The 19,189-nt window shown below is 37.5% G+C and overlaps 1 protein-coding gene across 1 annotated transcript in view; it reads right to left on the bottom strand.

Annotated features, from left to right (window-relative positions):
* Nucleotides 1-1,877: 1,877 nt before the first annotated feature.
* Nucleotides 1,878-19,189, bottom strand: part of DOCK4 (dedicator of cytokinesis 4) — a 230,641-nt gene continuing 213,329 nt past the window's right edge. The window contains 10 exon segments of the mRNA XM_066319015.1: nt 1,878-4,987; nt 8,011-8,072; nt 8,943-9,056; nt 11,492-11,564; nt 15,012-15,121; nt 15,329-15,410; nt 15,931-16,051; nt 16,313-16,434; nt 16,813-16,932; nt 18,730-18,813. Of these exon segments, the coding sequence (XP_066175112.1) occupies nt 4,562-4,987; nt 8,011-8,072; nt 8,943-9,056; nt 11,492-11,564; nt 15,012-15,121; nt 15,329-15,410; nt 15,931-16,051; nt 16,313-16,434; nt 16,813-16,932; nt 18,730-18,813 (1,314 nt within the window). The 3' untranslated portion in view covers nt 1,878-4,561.

Genomic DNA, 19,189 nt, shown 5'->3' with positions numbered 1-19,189 from the left:
GAATTTTCCAGAAGTAAAATAAATTGGAATACACAGGTGGATGTAGTTCCAATAGCAAATCAATGATGCAGAACATTTAAATATTTAACCAAAATTTCAGCAGCAAAATTACAAGCTTTCAGAGAAGCTATTTACTATGAATTTTTGACATTAATTTGCTCCCTAAAATACTGAGATGTAAAATGCACTGCATCACTTATGCACCATGGGTTAAGAAAATAACTGTTTAGCAGGGAAATATTTGAATATTTTGTAGGACTTTGCTATTTAGAAACTCTTTGCCTTTGCAACTCATGACAGTCTTCTCTATCCTCTGGTTAGTCGTAGCAAAAGAGAAAAATCCCCACCCCAAGACCTTTGTAAAATAAAAATATCCTCTATTTTGTCAGGACTTCCAGCTTCCCTTCCACTCTCTTCAGCTCAAGTAGTTAAGCTGGTATAACACCATGCTACAAAATAGCCGAAAGAGATATACTTGATGCTTCAATTTCAGGTAGCATTTCTGTTTCTCCCACCAGGTCCGCTGGCTGAGTCAAAACACACTTGGATTAATTGTCAGGCCATCAAGGGTTTTGCCTAAGTTTTATTTGCACGCCTTTTTTCTTTTTTTCCCCTCCCCTCCTACTGTTGTTGATCTCCTTTTCCCTTCTAACACAGGGGTGAATATCAGTCAATTGAAGAGGAGTTCTGAACTGGGTACAAGTTTGTTTGTACCTTTTACAACTAGGTAAGTTTGCCCAGCTGTGCCTGGAAGGCTCATGTCGTAGGCTGCATTCCACTGAAGTGTGACAGCCCTCAGCCTGTCAAAACAGACACAATCAAGTTCCTTATGGAGCAATCTTTTTTCTTTTTAATATTTTTTTACATGAGGTATGCACCTCTAAACCTTTCCTATTTCTTGAGGTTTGAAATAGTTTAGCTGTTTAATTCCCAATGTTTTTTTTGTTAATGTTAGTCAAACTAATAATTCTACTTTCTTCTCTAAAGTATACATCAAAAACTGAATTAAAATGTCAGTGAGAAGGTAAAGACGAATTAAATTAATAGGAAAAGGGCTTTCTCCCACAGAATCTAGTTCAAGATTAGAATCTCAAGGGATCCAGTGGTGACCATCCTTCCACAATGGGACTTTGCCCTTTGTCCAGCATATGTCAGGGCTCTGCCTTAATCATCAGAAATTCCAGCAACCAGCAGAGTTCTGGAGCAAAGATCTGAATCTGGCAGCACCTGGGTTTACTGAGACAGTGCTGCTACATGCCTCATTGACCACAGTTACATTCAAAACAAAATGCTTTTCATCATTTATACCTCAGGCACTGACTCCTGCCTACTGGTATGTTTTTGCTATGCCACTGTTCTTTTTGCAGGTGCTGTTGGACAATCAGTGAACAGGAAGAATGGTCAGGCAAGAGGGAAAGGTGCCACTTTTATACAGAAGATTTTCACGCAGCTGTACCCCATTCTGTGTGAGCAGGGCCATAACTGCACTACCCTGCGACCTTTCCTAAGAGGGGTAACTTCAGCTTTGTGCTTCTTTCAGGACACAGCAATTGGCCTGACACAGCATCTGACCTGGGACATCGTAATCAAGTTCCCTCACCCTACGGAGCTACTATGCCATCATGAGAACCAGTCTGAGCTGCATCATTTCAAAGCCAGCCAGCTGAGTTTGAGGAGGTTTCTCTGGCATGCCAGAGACACCGCATCTCAAATATGGTCTTTGAATACAAGATTATGTCACCTATTACACACACATTGGCTGACATTCAAGCTATTGGGAAGTAAGAGCAACTTATTCCACTTGGTTTTCCTGTATGAGCTTCTGAATTACTCACCATCACCCAGAAAGTGGTAAAATTATATTTATGACTACTACATAAAATTCAAACAAGACCTTTATTTACATTAGATTTTCAAGCAGTGGGTGTTGCAACATACATAACAAAATTTCATACTACATTTTTATAGGTAATCAGATTGAAAAACTGATCTACAGAATCAATTTGTCAAAACTGGCTAAGCAGAAAATGTGTCAACTCGGCTTAAGAGTACTCTGCCAATTTTACACCATTTTCTATCATTCAGAGTATTTCTGATATTCTTCTGGTTATAAAAACAGAATGCTCATGCAGGTTAATTTACAGTGAACTCTAGTGAATTTGACGTTCTTCACTTGTTCAGAAGAGCATGTCAATACTCTCCCCACCTTGTCTCACAAAGCAATTACAGGTCCAAATAGGGGGAAAACTCCATCAGGAGATTTTTAACAGAAAAAAAAATGGATTTAGCAAGACAAGGAGTCAGAACTTTTATTCTCTGGCTAACTTAATTAGAATCTCTCATTCTGTAGAAAACAAGTTGTACTGTAAAGATTAATCAAATTCTTTTATTTCATACTAATATTATGCAGCAACCAATATGAGTGTCTAGGTAAACAGAGACTTTGTGAAATGTTTTGCTGCAAAGCTGACCAGTAATGCACACAAATGATAAAGTCATCAACTCTGCTTACTGCCAGAAATAATCATAAAAAAAGGCTTCAGGAGCAAATAACACTGATTCATACTGTACTGTGCTCAAGCACTAGTCAACAAAATCTATTAAACTACATGGGTGGGCAAAAAAATCAGCTTTGTTATCTTACTTGTGACACCTTATTTAAATTTCAGGCATTATTTCTTTATATCAGCATAAATATGTTGCCTTTTATGGGTTTCATGATGTGGTTACAGACAAAAATGTTATAGTAGAAAGCAAGAGCTAGTTCAAGGAATTTCAGACTTTGAAATCAGCAAGATACAAAGCTAAAATTCATTTGTTCCTTTTCAAGTTATCAATACTTTCACTAAAACATAAATATTTTAACATATATTATTTTTTTCTGACATTCAAAATTGTAAAGTCAATATGGCAGAATTATTGTTAAAAGCATATATTTACAAATATTCTTTTTTCCATACATAAAGTATTTGGCATAATTATAACAATCTTACTGCATACACAACTGTTTGCTTCTTTTTCACATAATGGTACACTCCTTATTAAAATTTACCAATTATGTACAAAAATACTTGAACATTTATTATAGAAAACTTCTATAACTACTGTCAACAGCTTGTAACTGCTGAAGGTTTAATTGAGAGAATATAAAAAAGTGGTCACTTTCTTCCAGCTAAACTATCAACAAATCAAACACAGCTAAGATCAACATGAGCTTCCCAACAAAAGAGGGAGAATATTTTTAACAATATGATTTAAAATGTAGTTCACACATCTGTTCCCAAGCACATTTAACAGTCAATAAAAGAAAGAGGATACAAAACATACATACAGAAGGTGCTTTTTTTTTTTTTCACTTCCCCACCACATTCCTATGTCTTGGCATTAGCTTTCCAGGGCTTTTCAGATGCCAGTTACTAAAATACAACCTAAGGCCAAACACCATTCTCAACAATATAGATGATGGTGAAGAACTCAAGCTAAAAAGCAAATCAAAAGCCTGGCTCCAATGGCACATACACATCCAAGGACCTGTTCAGAATTTTTGCTAGATTTTTACAAAAGTATTAATGACCTTCACAATTAGCTATTGAAATGTATGGATTGTAAACCAGCCATTTGTATTTTTAAACATTGGCTCATTTAGTGAATTGCCTTGATACTAGTCAGTATTGACTCTTGTACACAAGTAAAATGAACAATTCATTTGTACCTATTTCATACACAGATTGTATTTTGGGGTGAACTTTCAAGAACAACAGGGAGCATTCACTAGAAAATTGCTAGCTTAAAAAAAAAAAAAAAAAACAAACTCAAAACTAAAACAACAACAACAAAAATATACATGAACTGGAAGAATAAAAGTAAATTGCACCTCAAAAAGAAAAAGGATGTGTCAGGTACATACACTTATGGCACAAGACCTTATTGGGATTCACCAGAATGGTGCTGTACGCTGAATGAAATACAGGTATTTTTCCATCCTAAAAATAACATAAGCCAAGCATGTGTTTCAAAAATTCCAAACCACATTCTTACAACAGTCCTCTGCTGTATAACTTGCATTATATCTCAGTTTTGCCACATACATTTGACATGACCAACCTGTTCATCAGATAAGAGAAACAACTTTCAGCCTACTTGCAGAAACATCCTAGTCTACAGACTACTTTGTTAGAAAGCGTGCAATTATCTCTAGTAGTAAAGATCCAGTCAGTATATTCTGCATTTTGTAAGAAGCATTCAGCTAACTCAGATGAGAGTTGTAGGGTTTTAGATTTTTTAAATAAAACTAAAGTACAAATAAACGCATTTAACAGTATTCACCACCATGAAATTAAAAAAAAATTCTCTCATTCATGCTTCCTATAATATCTGGTAACCTAAATTAGTAATTTCATTTCAAATGTGCAACATAATATTAATAAGCATTTCAAAATTACTCAAAAGAAAAGGTGGACAAAATATTAAAGTGCCTAACTAAATGAGTTTTACCATTTTTAAAAAATATTATTTCTTAAACAGTAAAGAATGTGTTGCAATTAAATATAAAAGTGGCTTCTTATAGCTGAGAGACTTTGCGGGGCAGAGGCCTGGGCCGGGGAACCTGCTCAGTCCTCCTGCTGCTGTTTTCCAGGTTGTTTGGCCGAACCAGCTGTGGCTTGGGTGGCAGTGCCGGGGGGTCTGCGGCGGGCGGGATGGAGAGGCTGTGAGGTAGAGGAACGGGGCGTTTCAAAGTCCGCTCATACACGCTGTAAGGTGGCGGTGTTTTGCTCTCTTTTCTCACAGGCTCCTCAGAAACGTTGTAGCTTGGGACAGTCACTGCTGGTTCACTGCCTTGGCTTTCAAAGCCTGATGTTTCTGATGTGCTACATCGGCTGAGCGAAGAGATGCCGCTGCTGTAACTCCCCGACAGTGCCGGGGAGTTGGATATGAGCCCCGAGGAATGATACTCCACTGGAGACGGTGTGAATGATTGCACAGACCCCTGCTCAAAAGAAAGGGCAGATGAAGAATTTACCTGGCATGTAGGAAGGGAGAGTGTTTCTGTGCTCAGACTGAAAACATACATAGATACAGTGCATGTAACTCTGAGCTTTGATAAACAGAAATGGTTGAGTTCCTGTTTAATCAGGACCTGGTAAGAAACTGATAAAAAGCTCATTTCAATAGTGCCTGGGTACATCTTAGTGGTCATGCCAGTAATTCATATAAGTGGAAATAAAACTGTTTTAAAATATTATTATGCTAGTAATATCATAATACCCTGGGAAAAATCTGGAAATCTTTAGAACTCAGTGCTAGTTTTCCCAGCTGGAAGTGGAATGCATCACCAGGCACACCAGGCATACCTGGGAGTGTCCTGCCCCCTAACGCCAAAGCCCAGCCATTGCTGCTACTGCAGGCTCTCATATCCCAAATTCAGTTTCCAAAGCTTTCCTCACAGCTTTTAGTGCATTGCCATGCAGTGAAAAGTGCATTTACATCATGGCTTCATTTCTGAGTGTACCATACAACCAGTGTTGGAGGGGTAGCACAAAACAAGTATCGAGGTACGAGCTGCTGCTGGGTGCCAGCCCCCCTTGTCTGCTGTTCTTGCTCTCATTTGTGGGTGGCAGCAGCAGAATGTCAGGAGATGAAAGCATCACCACCCTTCCTCTCCCCCATCTCCCAGGTGTTCCTTAGACAAACAAACACAATACACCACATGTGCCTCAAGTGCCATATGGAGGGCACAGGTGGCCAGAGGATGCACCAGTAGCCTCACAGGTCAGTGAGGGATGGTGAGGGACCAGGAGCTGAGGGCCCAAGCAGCAGCAACAGTGCTGATGACAAATAAAAGGCATGGACAATAAAGACCTACCTAAAACCATTGAGCAGTTCTATTCCAGTGAAGCAACTTCAACTGAAAACTGTAAAAGGTTAGCCCACACTTTCCAAGTTAATTTTTTTGCAACATATTTAATTATGACTGGCGTAATCTGAAACAATCCCAACTTATTGGCCTCAGCTAAAAAAAGGGATGGAGAAATCAAAATAAAGACAAATTTGTCATTCCTATCCTTGTTAGACTGGTTGATGCTCAGTTGCTCAGCTGGAGGTGAGAGTGTGAGCCATGCAATGAAGGATGGGTGTGGAGATGGGTGTGGAGGAGGAGGAGAGGGGTAGGTATGTTCAGAGCTGGCTGCACTGACTTTATTCTGTTGAGACAATTTTAGTTATCCATCTAGGACTGGATCCACAGAGCACTGAAATCAATGCAAAAAAAAAAATCTTCATTTACATCGGTGGGTTTTGTACTAGGATAGTTTTCTCTGGTAGCACACTGTTAGAGGAAAGGCTAAAATCTGATCCCTGTATATGGCTGTCGAAAAGCAAAGTCAGTTTTATTTAAAGCACAACACCTAGTGAAGACATTTCAGACTTCCTCAAGAACCTTTTTAACTATTTGTTTCATGTTCCATTCCTATGTGAGGAGGCTGCAACTGCTGCAACTGCTGGAACTCCTACTCCCATAAACATCCAGGTCAAGGTTTTCAAATAAATTATGTATTTAGTTCCAGTTCCAAGAACACTGGACACTTGGATTAAGTGACCATATATAAGATTTAGGACTTTTGCTTTTGTCATTCAGAACACCTGCAAATATGTAAAGCCTGCACGGGTAACCACTTGGTTCTGGTAAAACAGTGCAGTTTTACCAGTAGCAAGTATCAGTCTCAACACCAAAAACAGTCTGGATATTCATGGATGCTCAAAGTGAGATCCAGCAGTTCTCAGAAGTATTTTGGGCCAGCATTCCTCTTCCAAGCAGCAATCCAGACTTTGTAAAATGCTTAAATTCTGTCCAGACCTATAGAAGAAGAATGTTGGGACAAGCTTCAACATCCCTAAGAATCATCAGTACTGTGTCCATTCAGGATGAAAAGGAAAGGTCATTCATTTTTGGACAAGATCCTAATTTTTTAAAGAACTTCCTAGTAAGCAATTAGGGCAAAACTTGGGATTGGTGCTCACTTCAGCAGAATGGTAATAAGACTGTGGGGCACTCTGATGGCCAGCAGAATTGCTTTGTTATGAATTTGGAGCACTGGGCAGACACAAGTAGAAATGTCACAGGCTTATGGGAAGGCAAACAGGACAATGAGTGTGGACTTGTAATTAGGGACCCTCAAGTGATAGGAAATACTTTGGGGTGCTGTTTTCCTCCTCAGGCAATGTGAATCTCTGCAGTATTAGTTAGGCATTAGGTTGCTGAGGGGTTACTTTGGCATAGCTGCTTTGCTCTGTCCTTTCATCTGAGTGCCTGAAGCACCAGTCATGCTCCTTTTTGCCCTCCTTCCATGTTGTTGACATTTCTACCTGCAGAATCATCTCTGCTTCAATGGGGTGGCAGAGTCTATCCCCAAGACTGATGTCATGCACTCTGCCAGCACCAGGATTTGCCTGGAATAAGCAGGCTGCATGTTTGTGTGCTCCAATGCTGTGGAAAACACAGATTTCCCAGTCAAGTTTTCCAGAAAAAAAGCTGGTACCAATATGTGGGCACCAACACATGCAAATATCTTGAAATAGAAATGAAACTTGCTAAGTTTAGGCTGGATCTCAAATTACTTTGGATATTTAACTGCCAGAGGAGAACCAATGCTTATTCACAGCCTATGCTTAATGTTTCCTACTGGCAGGTGTCAAACTACTTCCAACTTCTTACAACCTCCCTGGATCATCCTGCAGAGAAAAATGAGTGTTAAAATGATTGAAGCAGGGAATACTCTGTAATGGACCCTCTAATCTAACAGCTCTGAATAATGGAAAAATAAGATGAATGGGTTGCACAACAGGTTTTCTTGGCACCTTCCCTTCTTCCACGTTGCAAACAGAATACTGGCTTTTGTAGAGGTATATGATATGAAAAAAAAATCCCAAATAATTTACATTAAATGTATACCATCTACCTCACAACACACAAGATCTGTCCCACAAAGGCAATTCACTGCAATAGGACAGTACCTTCATTGGTGATCTTCCAGCAGGAGAAGGGGAAATGGAGGCTATGTGTCTTGCTGGTGATGCTGTAAAGTTAGAAAGATTTCAGTGCTTTCACTTGTGGCATTACAATTTTACTTAAAAAGATTTCTAAGTTAATAAGAGATCATTTGATACATAAACATTATCTCTAGTTGCTTTGGCTGATGGCTGTAAATAGTTTTAGAGATTTTGTTTATTTTGCTTTGTTCTCTGGATTATCTTGCAGTACAATCAAGTATAAAAAACTTCTGCATCTGCCTTTTCTGACAAATTTTATACCACTATAAATTTATTTATAATTTACAAAATGATAACAAGATAAATAATTCCCTTTTTCTTCTTAAGAAATATATTATGAGTTTTTAAGTCAAATAAGGAAAAAAAAATACATAGTATACTTATATCAAACATTTACCTCTAAATATACTAGAAACATGCCTGGATAATACACAAAAAGTTTACTCACTCCCTTGAGAACAATTATATTTATAGTATCACTTGAGCAGCCTTTCCTTTAAATGGAAATCAATCTTTTAAAAGGCAAAATGGTTACAGTAACAGAAGTCATGTGCTTTCATGATTGCATTTTCTGGCCAGTAAGAGTCTTTGTGGTTAATGATCATTTCTGATTGCTAACCTCCAATTATCATAAAATCAAAAGACTAAATTTGATCATCTTTTCTCGTACTAGCACGAACTGTCTGAAACTGCTCATTCATTAGTGAAGGGGCAGAGTATTGGAAACTGCAGAGAACATTAACAAGATGAAAATACTTGCAGAGGCAGTTCTACAGCCTTTCATGTAAGAAACCAAATAATAAGTTAACCTGCCCAAGAAGTTAAACATCAAAGAGAGTGGAAAGAATCTATGCCCTCAAGTACTGGAGCTTTACCCAAGATGTCCATTAACTCACCAGTCTGTGCAGGTCTTGGTGGTACAGGAGGAGATATAAGCTTTCCACTTTCTGATGTGTTTCTGGCTTCCTTCCCACTGTCCAGGCTCCAGCTGCTAGGGGTGGTGTTTACAACTGGAAGAGAATAAAAAAACTGTCAGAGGCTTCCAGTTCTCTGACTTGCTTTTATCCATGAGGGTAAAACCACACAGAATGCAAACACCTAACAACTCAATAAGCATGCCTGAAAAGCTCTCCTGATTACATCTGCACTTGCAAAGCTGATGGATGCACCTGGCCCACAGGTCAATTTGTGATCAGCAGTGGTGGCCATCAACAGCAACAACAGCTGAGATTGCACTCTGGTGCACTGCAAATCCAGCCACAAAGGGAGACAAGCTTGAAGCTTATTAATATGATCAGTTTATCTTTGCACCAGACTCCTGTTTAGAGCTTACCAGGCAGAGGGGAATAGGCTATTCATAAACTATTCCCATTAACTCATTTTATCTACAGAAGGGACTAGAGAAGGGAACTTGCCATTCCTATCGACCTCTTTCATAAAGCTTTCTGTGCTAACATTCTTGTGTTGCCTGCATAGACTACAAATTAGGAGTCGAAAGAAGGTGGAAAGAAGGGCACAAAATGTTGGGAGTAAAAATTGGAAGAAATTAAAAGTGTCTAACAACAAAAATATCAAATTAAGAAATTATTATGGACTGAGAAAATTTCTGTACACTGTTTGTATCTCTGATCAAAGATCTCTGCTTAATCACGTAAATTGACTGTCACCTTGATGTGCATAAAAGTGGCTGTTTCCTTTGTCTGTTACCCTGATGAGATTCTATGACTTTAACTGAATGATTCCATAAGGTCTGGAACCGCTTCCTTGATAGAACTGGATTATCTCATATCATCAAGAAGTCACCAATATTGGAAAGAAGGACAAGGCATTTAACATGGGCAGGAAAACTAATTGGAAAAATACAACTTTCATTACACTTCCTAAAAAAAAAAAAAAAAAAAAAAAAAAAAAAAAAAAAAAGGCGTTGAAAATAACTGCTTCAAACCTTCCCACTCGTCTCCCAAATACACCACCAAAAAAATCCCACACCTTAAAAGCCTCAAACTTCTTGCCCTGCCATGACAGTTTCCTTCTTGTTTACTAGTTTCAATTGTGAGTAGATAATCACATGCAAAACCCCTGTGTTTATGTACAAAGATGAAAAGAAAAAGCAAAGTATTGTTGCTAATTGATGACATCAATTAACACAATGGTAGCAACTCTGAGAGCTCTCAGGATGGCAACCTCACTGCACCCCAAACTTAATACAAAAAGTACAGTAAAAAAACACTGATCTCATATCTGAAACAATATTGTTACAATATAATTACACTTAAGTTGACCCGGGGATCAATGAACAGAATGATCTATTTTCTAGAGTATCATTTTGCTTTGTTATTGTCAAAATATGCAATACAGTATTTGCTTTTTATTGTAAGCTGTCACTCAACAGCATGGCTTTGCCCTCATCCTAAAAATCACCTGGCACCAGACCTAGGTACTTCAAATGCCTGAATCTCTTGACAATTTTTTTTCCTTTTAAGCCATCCAAGCAGTCAGTTTTGTGAACTGTTAAGGCCTTCACAGGAGAATACTTCATTTAAACAATTCTCTGATGTACTTAGCTGCATAGGGCAGTGGAAAAGTTTTGTTATTTCCATGTTAAATTATTTCATATGTTTTTAAGCCCTGTGAAAAAATTCCACCTGTGTTTTCATAAAAATGTAAGGATAAAAATACCTGTAAAACATAGCTCTTATTAGAGAAAATCTGATTCCTAGTCAGTTCTTATTACAGCATATTATTAAAATAGTTATTTTCTTATTTTACTGTTTCCTTTATTCAGCATTCCATAAAAGTACCATAATGAAATGATGGAGCATATTATAGATGTGAGGCAGATAATGAAATCATGGCAAACAATTACCATGCCAACAATATTGGATTTCCCCATGTGCAAAATTATAAGAGGCAATACTTTTTCCTATGGAAATGCATCTATTTCTCATTTACTCTAATTAAAAACAAAACCTCAAAAATGCAAGAAACCACAAACTGGTGTTTTCAATCCAAGCGTAAGCAGAAGCACACTGAGTTATATTTGGTAAACAGGACTTGCAGGTACCAAACTTTGGGATTCTGTCCATCTCTTTACCTTCTCTGTGCTCCGTTCTCCAGAAGCTGGCTTTTTTGGCTTTTCCCCTCACATGTCTCTCTTGAGTGGCAGAGGGGACAGGTCTCACAGGCAGCCTGATGAAACCTGTTGCTCTATCACCCCCTCCTGCAAACTTCTGGGCCTTATTTGAGTGCAAAATTCAGTTCTTCCCTTTTTGGCAAAGTGTTTTGACACTTAGATTTGTTACTATAATTTATTTAGTCAGTTAGAATGTTTTGACACTTGGAGATGACAGTATGCACACAAAAGAACTGGCATTCTACAGGAACAAGATGGAGTAATTAAATTTTCATTCTTCAAAGATTGGCATGTTGTAGCATTTCCACTTACCTTTGTCAGAGCCGGGCAGATTGGAATCACTTCGTGGCAAAGCACCATCTCCAATATGATTAAATAGCATCCTCTGTAAATTGAGAACAGAATGGTTTTACACATAGCTGCTGTTGTATTTCAGTAGCCACTAAGGAAACCAATATATTTTTGTTACTATCCCCCCTCACCCCCAGGTCTGCTTAGGGGTAGAGTGATAAACATCACATAAAAACATAAGCAGTTTAATAAAATTATGTGTTTACAGATAGGGAGTAGACTAGTTTTCTGAAAACTGTACACACAGAAATTGGAGAGATGATTATTATGTACTGATTTCTGACAGTTTCCAGCACTTTAAAAAACATAGTAAAGCTCATTCCTAAAGAGATATCTTAATAGATTACTTAAAAATAGAAGGATAGATTTGCAATAATTTCATTACAGAATCAGGATCTGAACAAGATAATATTCAAGTTATGGCTGTTACCTAAGAAAATTATTGTGTATTGTTTTTCAACACTGACTTTTTGGTAGCAGTCTTCTTACTTCTCCTGTGGATAAGAGCTGACCCACAAAGCATGTTGGTCTTTCATTTTCTTAAAATCCATTTTGTTTACAAATGACAATAAATGTATGAAAAAATTAAAATTCTACCCTTTATTTCCTTTGGCAGCACTCAAATAGTCCTCAGGTGACTAGTTTGTCTCGAAAACATATGTAAACAGCATACAGTGAATCCTACAAATAATTCAGATATACTTTCAAGAGGCAACGGGAACAGATAATTTTTTTTCTTATTTTTTTTTTCTTTAAAAGCAAGATCAGATGATCTATGAAATCCAAATAAAATCCTATTAACATGTATCTCTCCAATGTTCACAAAGCAACTGTGCCAAGTTGGTGAAGCACTTATGCTGTGGTTTCCACAAGATGGCAAACCCAGCTGCAAAGTGATTGTCATTCTTCTAATATGTTGCAGCTTCATGTTACAAAGTGAAGAACAAATACTTAAGCCTGATTCAACTTCACTTTAAACATGTCAGAGACAAAATGCTTTTGGAAGACTTTGAGTTACAGTAGGTGTGCCGTATGTCATATAAGAGTCATTCTGGGTCAGGTAATATCTGTTTTCCTGAGCTACCATTAAACTGAGGTGGTAAACCTATATATGTACTCTGATGTGACAAGAAGTGTGACCATATGTTCCTGTCTGGTCTGGATTGAGTGTTCACTGCCTAGTGAGTCTGCAGTGCACTGGGATGTGATGGACAAGTGTTGAAGCCCGTTTTCTGTTGCAAAGGTAAAGAGCAACGGCCGAAAAAGCAACTGAACTTGGAAGAGATAAAGAGACAAAAGCTGAATGAAATACAGAAAAACAAAGACATACTAAAAGAATGAGATATAAAACCATATGGAAGAACAAGAGCAATTACAGGATGTTTAATGACATGGAAACAAAAAACCCCAAAAATGTGAAATTCAAAAGCTTCAATAGGAATAAATAATAGCACAAAAACTAAGAAGGCTTGTTGAACAGTCAATGACAGCAGGCATTCCTCTTCAGAGTATGGAAAGAGCTGGAGAGACACTGTACAACCATTCAGCCAGAGATCACAAAGCAAGCACAAATGGATATTGACCAAAACTAGCTGTACATAACCTTGAGCATCAGTTTCAATGAGGAAGTGGATGAAGTACTGATGTGGTCTTGTTCTGTGAAGTCCATCAAACTTTCTTAAATAAGGTAGCTATGGCCTGAAAGACTTGAAGTTCAGGAATTTGCCTGTGTATCTCATCTCTCCCAGTTGAAACACTAATGTGAAAATTGCTTTCATCAAGCTGTAACAAAGTAATTCATAAATGGGTGGTCCTTTCCTCTGAGTGTGAAGTTCCAATCAACACTGTTGAAGTAGTGTTAGAACAAAAGGAGAAAGGAACAGTTTGAGCAGCTAAATTTAAAGTGAGAGTTGCAGGTATCTCTAAGATATCTCCTTACAATTGTCCTGAGAAATTCTTTTCCCCTTCTTTATCAGAAGGCAGAGAATTAGGATTTTGTTTCTGATCACAGTCCATTTTTACTGCTGAGCAAACAGCAGAGAAAGAAATTTCTCCTTTCCCCAGAAAGATATATCCTCATTTGTGGTTATAAGGGCAGAAAGAAACTGTCAGACCTTCTCATCTTTGAAATATACTTCACTGTATGAGCAAGTTAATTTCTACTTACCCTCTCATTGGACACTGAGGGTAGAGACAGATTGGGAGACTTTGCTGCTGGGCGAGTCTCAGAGAGAGCGGAGACTGGGCCTACGAGCTCCTCAGCCTCTCTTATGCAATCTCGGATAGAGTGGGGGATAGAAGTCGCATTCCACTTGGCAAAGCAAGAGTTTGTAGTCTGGGAGCAAAAACGGGATAATTTTTCTTTGCGGCAAACTGTAAAACCGCTTTATTTAAAGAGCATCTCCTGATCTTTCCTGTCTGTTGTTTGGCTCCACTACCATTGACAAAGTGCCCAGTAGATCTATCTGCTCTAAGTAGTTCCGAGAGCTGTCCTTAAGTCTGACTAAGCTTCAGTATTACTTCTTAAGCCCTCAGGTAATAGCACAAGGACTTAAAAAGAAAAGAGATTAAAATTAATCAAGAGCCAATTCAATAACTGAAGAAATGAGAGACAAGAAAAGAACTAATGAGAAACCAATAATTTATTCCTAAAATAAAGAATCCTGGATCTGGTTTTTATCAGTGGTAAAACTTCTGATAGATATGAGAATGTTGAAAGGAGAGCCTTTAACACTTTATCTATGTTCTCATCTTTCTCAGCTTCAGCAAGAGGTGCTTTGTGTGATGGCAGGGATTAAAACATCAGCTGCGTTAAGAAAAGAACTTTAAGAAAATATGTCCATTAAGAAGAAAAGATGAAATAAGGATTCAGTATTGGCCAGCTTACCAAGCTCATGTTGAATTTCAGAATACTCAAAAAATACACATTTCACACAGACCTGTGTAACCGTATTTTAAGGCAAGAACACAGTACATTCTTTTCTCTGGAGTAACAAAATGTCTGTCATTCTTTTCTGAAACTACTTTGGAAATAGGAATTGCCACATGGAACAGGATATTATTTCACAGTGGCTAGGATTAGCTTTCTCAGAAGAAACAAAGGGGAGCCCAACTAGGACAACTGCCATGATAAGAGTTTTTCATTCTTTGTCTCCTCCCCTAGATTGAACAAATGCTTGTTGTTCCACACAAGCAGACTTTGGTGATCAGGTAAGTCTCTGCATCTCTCTCTCACTTCAGCAAGTAAACATAAAGAAACAGACCTACACCTAAAGAAATCAAGTAGAAATGCAATCAAGCACTGTGTATTCAATTCACATCTCTTACATCTAAAATATTTTAGAGTATTTGCTTATAAAAACATAAAAAAACCTTGAAAATTTACAACAGTGAACAGACACCAAATCTGCTCAAAGTTCAACATGTGCCTTTATTGTTTCCTAGCTATTTGTGCTCTGAGGATTCCCAACAAACTTCTTACCTGAGAAGTTTCCAAAGGAGTAGGGTAGATGGCACTGCAGGGCCTCTCTCTGGGAGACAGGCATGAGTTTTCTCGGGAATGCTTATGTTTGTCAGACAACAGAGGAGAAGCTAGAATATAAATGTGTCTAGTGATTAAATTCAATGAAACTCAGACATTTCAATTCTATGTTTATAACAAAAAAACAATCCTGTCTCTAATAATTGAGATTCCTCAAGTAATTGGCTAAATATGATGTCTGACCAGTGACATCATGCAGAAATTCAGCTGTATCTAGAGTCATCTAATATGGTTTACTACAGCAAATGAGCACTGACCTCTGGCACTGGATGGAGCAGAACTGGTCACATTAGGTGATGCAGAATGAGTGGAACTCAGGCTTGAGGTAGATGGACTAGGCTGTGTATAGAAGAGATGTTGTTACCACATGGCATTTACTGGTTTTGCAAACAAAAATTTATAGCACACTTTTCACTAGAACAAAGAACTTATAACTTCTTAGGAGTAGTTTATCAGTAATTCAAAACAGCATATCAGTATAATGAGTATTAATCTAACTACACAAAGATGTAGCAAAATACTAAATAAATAGAACTGTAATTAATACAGTAATGTAATTGCACCACAATGTGACAACTGGACAGAGAAGTCTATGCAAGATCAGATGACTTTGCATCATAGTCCATTGTTACTTATTACATTTGTAAAAAATTAACACTAATTTAAACAAGAGAAAACAGTTACATAAGAAAGGTGTTTCAAAGTGAATGAATTTAACATCTCATTCGAAGATTTGGTTTTTAAAAGAAATATCAGCAATACTTATGAGATTTCTGAACAAAATAATAGAGGTATTAATTTAGTAAATAGCCTTGTAAGAAAGATTCTGTACAGTTTGAAGCATGACAATAAATTATACCTGCATGTTAAAAACTTCGTCTGAGCTTTCCGACTGCCCAGTGATGTTGCTGACTTCAGCAGAAGCTTGGGATGACAGGGATGAGGATGAATACCGATTGACAGCTGGGTAACTCAAGGGGCTATTATAAGAATAATGAAATATAAAAGGGTTAACTCTAATTGTCAGTCACCATTTCTCATGTGAGAACAGCACATATTTATTAATCTTTAATTAGGGGAAGGGAGGGGAGAGAAGGAGAAAGAAGGAGAGAGAATACATATACCAGTTACTCAAGGCTGAACACATCCAGACCATACAAGGAGGCATGCATGTAACAGAAGTATTTATGGGTCATTTTCCATGGGTAGCAAAAGTATGTAATTATTAGTATTGAACTTGCCTGCGTCGTGGTATTACCCGGGCAGCATCAGGGCTCATAGAAATAGGTATGGAATTCCGGCATACACGAGGACTTCCATTTGGGAAATGAACAGGGCTAGCCTGTACACAGGCAGGAAATTCCTGGCGAGTTATTAAGAGAAGATTAATTAAAACTAACATAATATCATTAAGCATTTTGTAAGATACAGATATGTAGATAACCACATATGAATCTAGTTAGATGGCATTTTGGATTAGCTTGAAACTTAATAAGAAAAATATTCAAACTTTTCACTAATGATAGTAAAATGTGACTATTAGTTAAACATGACTACTTTTCTCTGCATGGTGTGGGAAGTTTATATTTCTCTTTGCTTTGTGGTACTACAATAAGGCTATAAGCTGTAATGGAGGCCAACAGCCAAAAGATGTCACTGTTTGTTGCTTGGGAAAATCAACCAACCCTTAATGCAGCTGAACAGTCTTCTGGTCTATCCATGCACCTGCTCATGTGAGTACCTGTATTCCCAAGCTTGACTTCATCACAAAGAACTGATCCACCAGCTTTTTGTGCAGTGGCCTCATGTCCTGTGGCACCACCTTCTCGTGCACCGCCAAGCCAAATTCTAGAATCTGGGCCTGCAGAAAGGGAAAAAATATTTTTGATCCATTTTCTTTAAGCTCTCATCATCAATTAGGAAACTGATTAAAAAAAAGTCTAACAAATGCACATTGCCTTAAGAACACCTATCTAAATCTCTGAAAGATCTGTAACCAAAAAAGGCCTAAAGGATCAAAAGCACACAAGAGGATTTATCACTTCTTCCTGTTCAACTTCCCCGAAGGTTTCACTTATGCAAATTCAACTCTAATATTAAAAAAACACTATGGATAACATAGTGAAAAATCTGACTAAATTTTACAAAGGCAACTTTACAAAGGAGCAATGGTATACACTAAATAAAAGCCATTTTCTACAAGAAGAGTTGTAAAAAGCATGAAACAATAGCAACGGTCAAATCCACCAAAAACTCTGTAATGTATTTGCAATGAAGTCCCTATTTCAACTCCCCAGAGAGCTCTGTAAGTGGTGGCCTGATGTATATCCTTGACACAAGGCATGACAGGCTTCGGTATTACAGTGCTAAAACTTGAATCATGCTCAAACTTGGTCACACACTTTCAAAATGTTGAACTGATTACACGAGGAATCAGATAAACTCAGATTTAAAAACAAAATAGCTACAGTGTGCTGTAATATCTTTGGATGAGAGCTGCTGGCTGATGATTTCAGGCAGCCTGCGAGCGGGAACACAGCTGTACAGTGTCCCTGACCTGGGGTCAGGACTGCAGCACATCCATCCACACATACAGAGCCATGCCAGCCCTTCCAAATGCTCTGCATTAAATCAGCTGTGGGTGCCAGAGGGGGTTGAACTGCTATTGATTGGAACCCACATTATTGTTACAGGAAGTTATTAACTCCAGTTTTACATTGTAAAGATTAGTGAGATTAACTATAGCTTGAAAAAGTAACATTATAATGCCAATAACTACAGATTGTCTCTGTGAAATTAAAGTGAGCTGGGTGAATCTATTCTGATTTATACTGAGGACCTGTCGCTTGGCTGATCTGACCAAAAGATCCCACAATGCTAATGAAAAATGGAATTTCCATCTTGCCAGATTCCAATACTGTGACCCTTTTTATTCCAAGCTGGCAATAAAATTTGAAACATCAACATGCTGCATAGAACAAAAGTAGATAAGTGCCAGTTAAAACAGCTGAAATATTAGTAAGATCTCTGATTTTAAAAATATTCAGCATTTTCAAATGGAAACACTTCATATTTGAGGCTGCCAGGTCATTGGCTTATAAATGAACGGAGAAATAATGCAAAAAACATATTATGCATAGAATACTCATATGCTTAATTTGATCACTTTGTATTTATTTTACTGCCTACCTACTTTGGTAATTACCACTAGATATCTTTCATTGCAATAAGATTTTGAATGCTTTTTTGCTCTTATGGCAAACGTTGTAGTGAAAATTTTTTTCTGTAACATTGGTAAAATACAAATATTGCCAAGCCATCAAATGTTTTAATGAAATAATATTTATTCTGTAGTAGTGATAGAAAATTTTGTGCAAATATTTGTGTATGAGCATGACAAGACAGGCCTCTCACTCAACCTTTAATTTACACAAAACAGTTTGAAGTGATTACAGCAATGATGGAAAGACCTAGGGAAAAAATATATCAACATGTCCCAGAAACCTACCTGCATGTATAGAAAGTTAACTCTCTACTTGGAATCTAGCTTAGAAAACACTGAATACCACAGAGAAATTATTAGCCTCTAATATTTTTTATTTTATTTTTAGCTAGGATAGCTGAGCAGGCCATCTTGTCAGTCTTTTCCCCACTTTACCTGCTCAAGCATAAGTTCTCTTAAGCGTGTGATCTTCTCTCCATCTTCTGGATGGTTCAAGACGTATTCTTTGACAAAGAAGGCCTAAACAGAATAAAATTACAAATTAAAACAAATTGAGTTTTTTTTTTTTTTTTTTCAAAAAAACCAGGTTTCTAGATAATATTTTCAAATGTTTTCTAAGTTCTTTTGAGCTGCAATAATTGATAATACATGTTAAATAAGTAATTAATTATATAGTCATTGGTGAAGACCATAGGCAAAAAAAATGTAGCCACTAGCAAATGGATAGCTTTAACATTTGAAATATGAAGGTGCTGAATAGTTAGAGATAGCCTCTTCCCCATCAGAAGAGAAAAAAAAAATACAGGAAAAAATTTAAAGAGGAAAAAGAGAAGAAGGAGGACAGAACCAAGAAGGCAGCAGATGGTCAAAGGACACTTCTTAAAACTTGGAAGTT

Source organism: Sylvia atricapilla, chromosome 5 (assembly GCF_009819655.1).
Source record: "Sylvia atricapilla isolate bSylAtr1 chromosome 5, bSylAtr1.pri, whole genome shotgun sequence".
NCBI classification, from domain to species: Eukaryota; Metazoa; Chordata; class Aves; order Passeriformes; family Sylviidae; genus Sylvia; species Sylvia atricapilla.
This window is presented reverse-complemented; position numbering and strand designations above follow the sequence as displayed.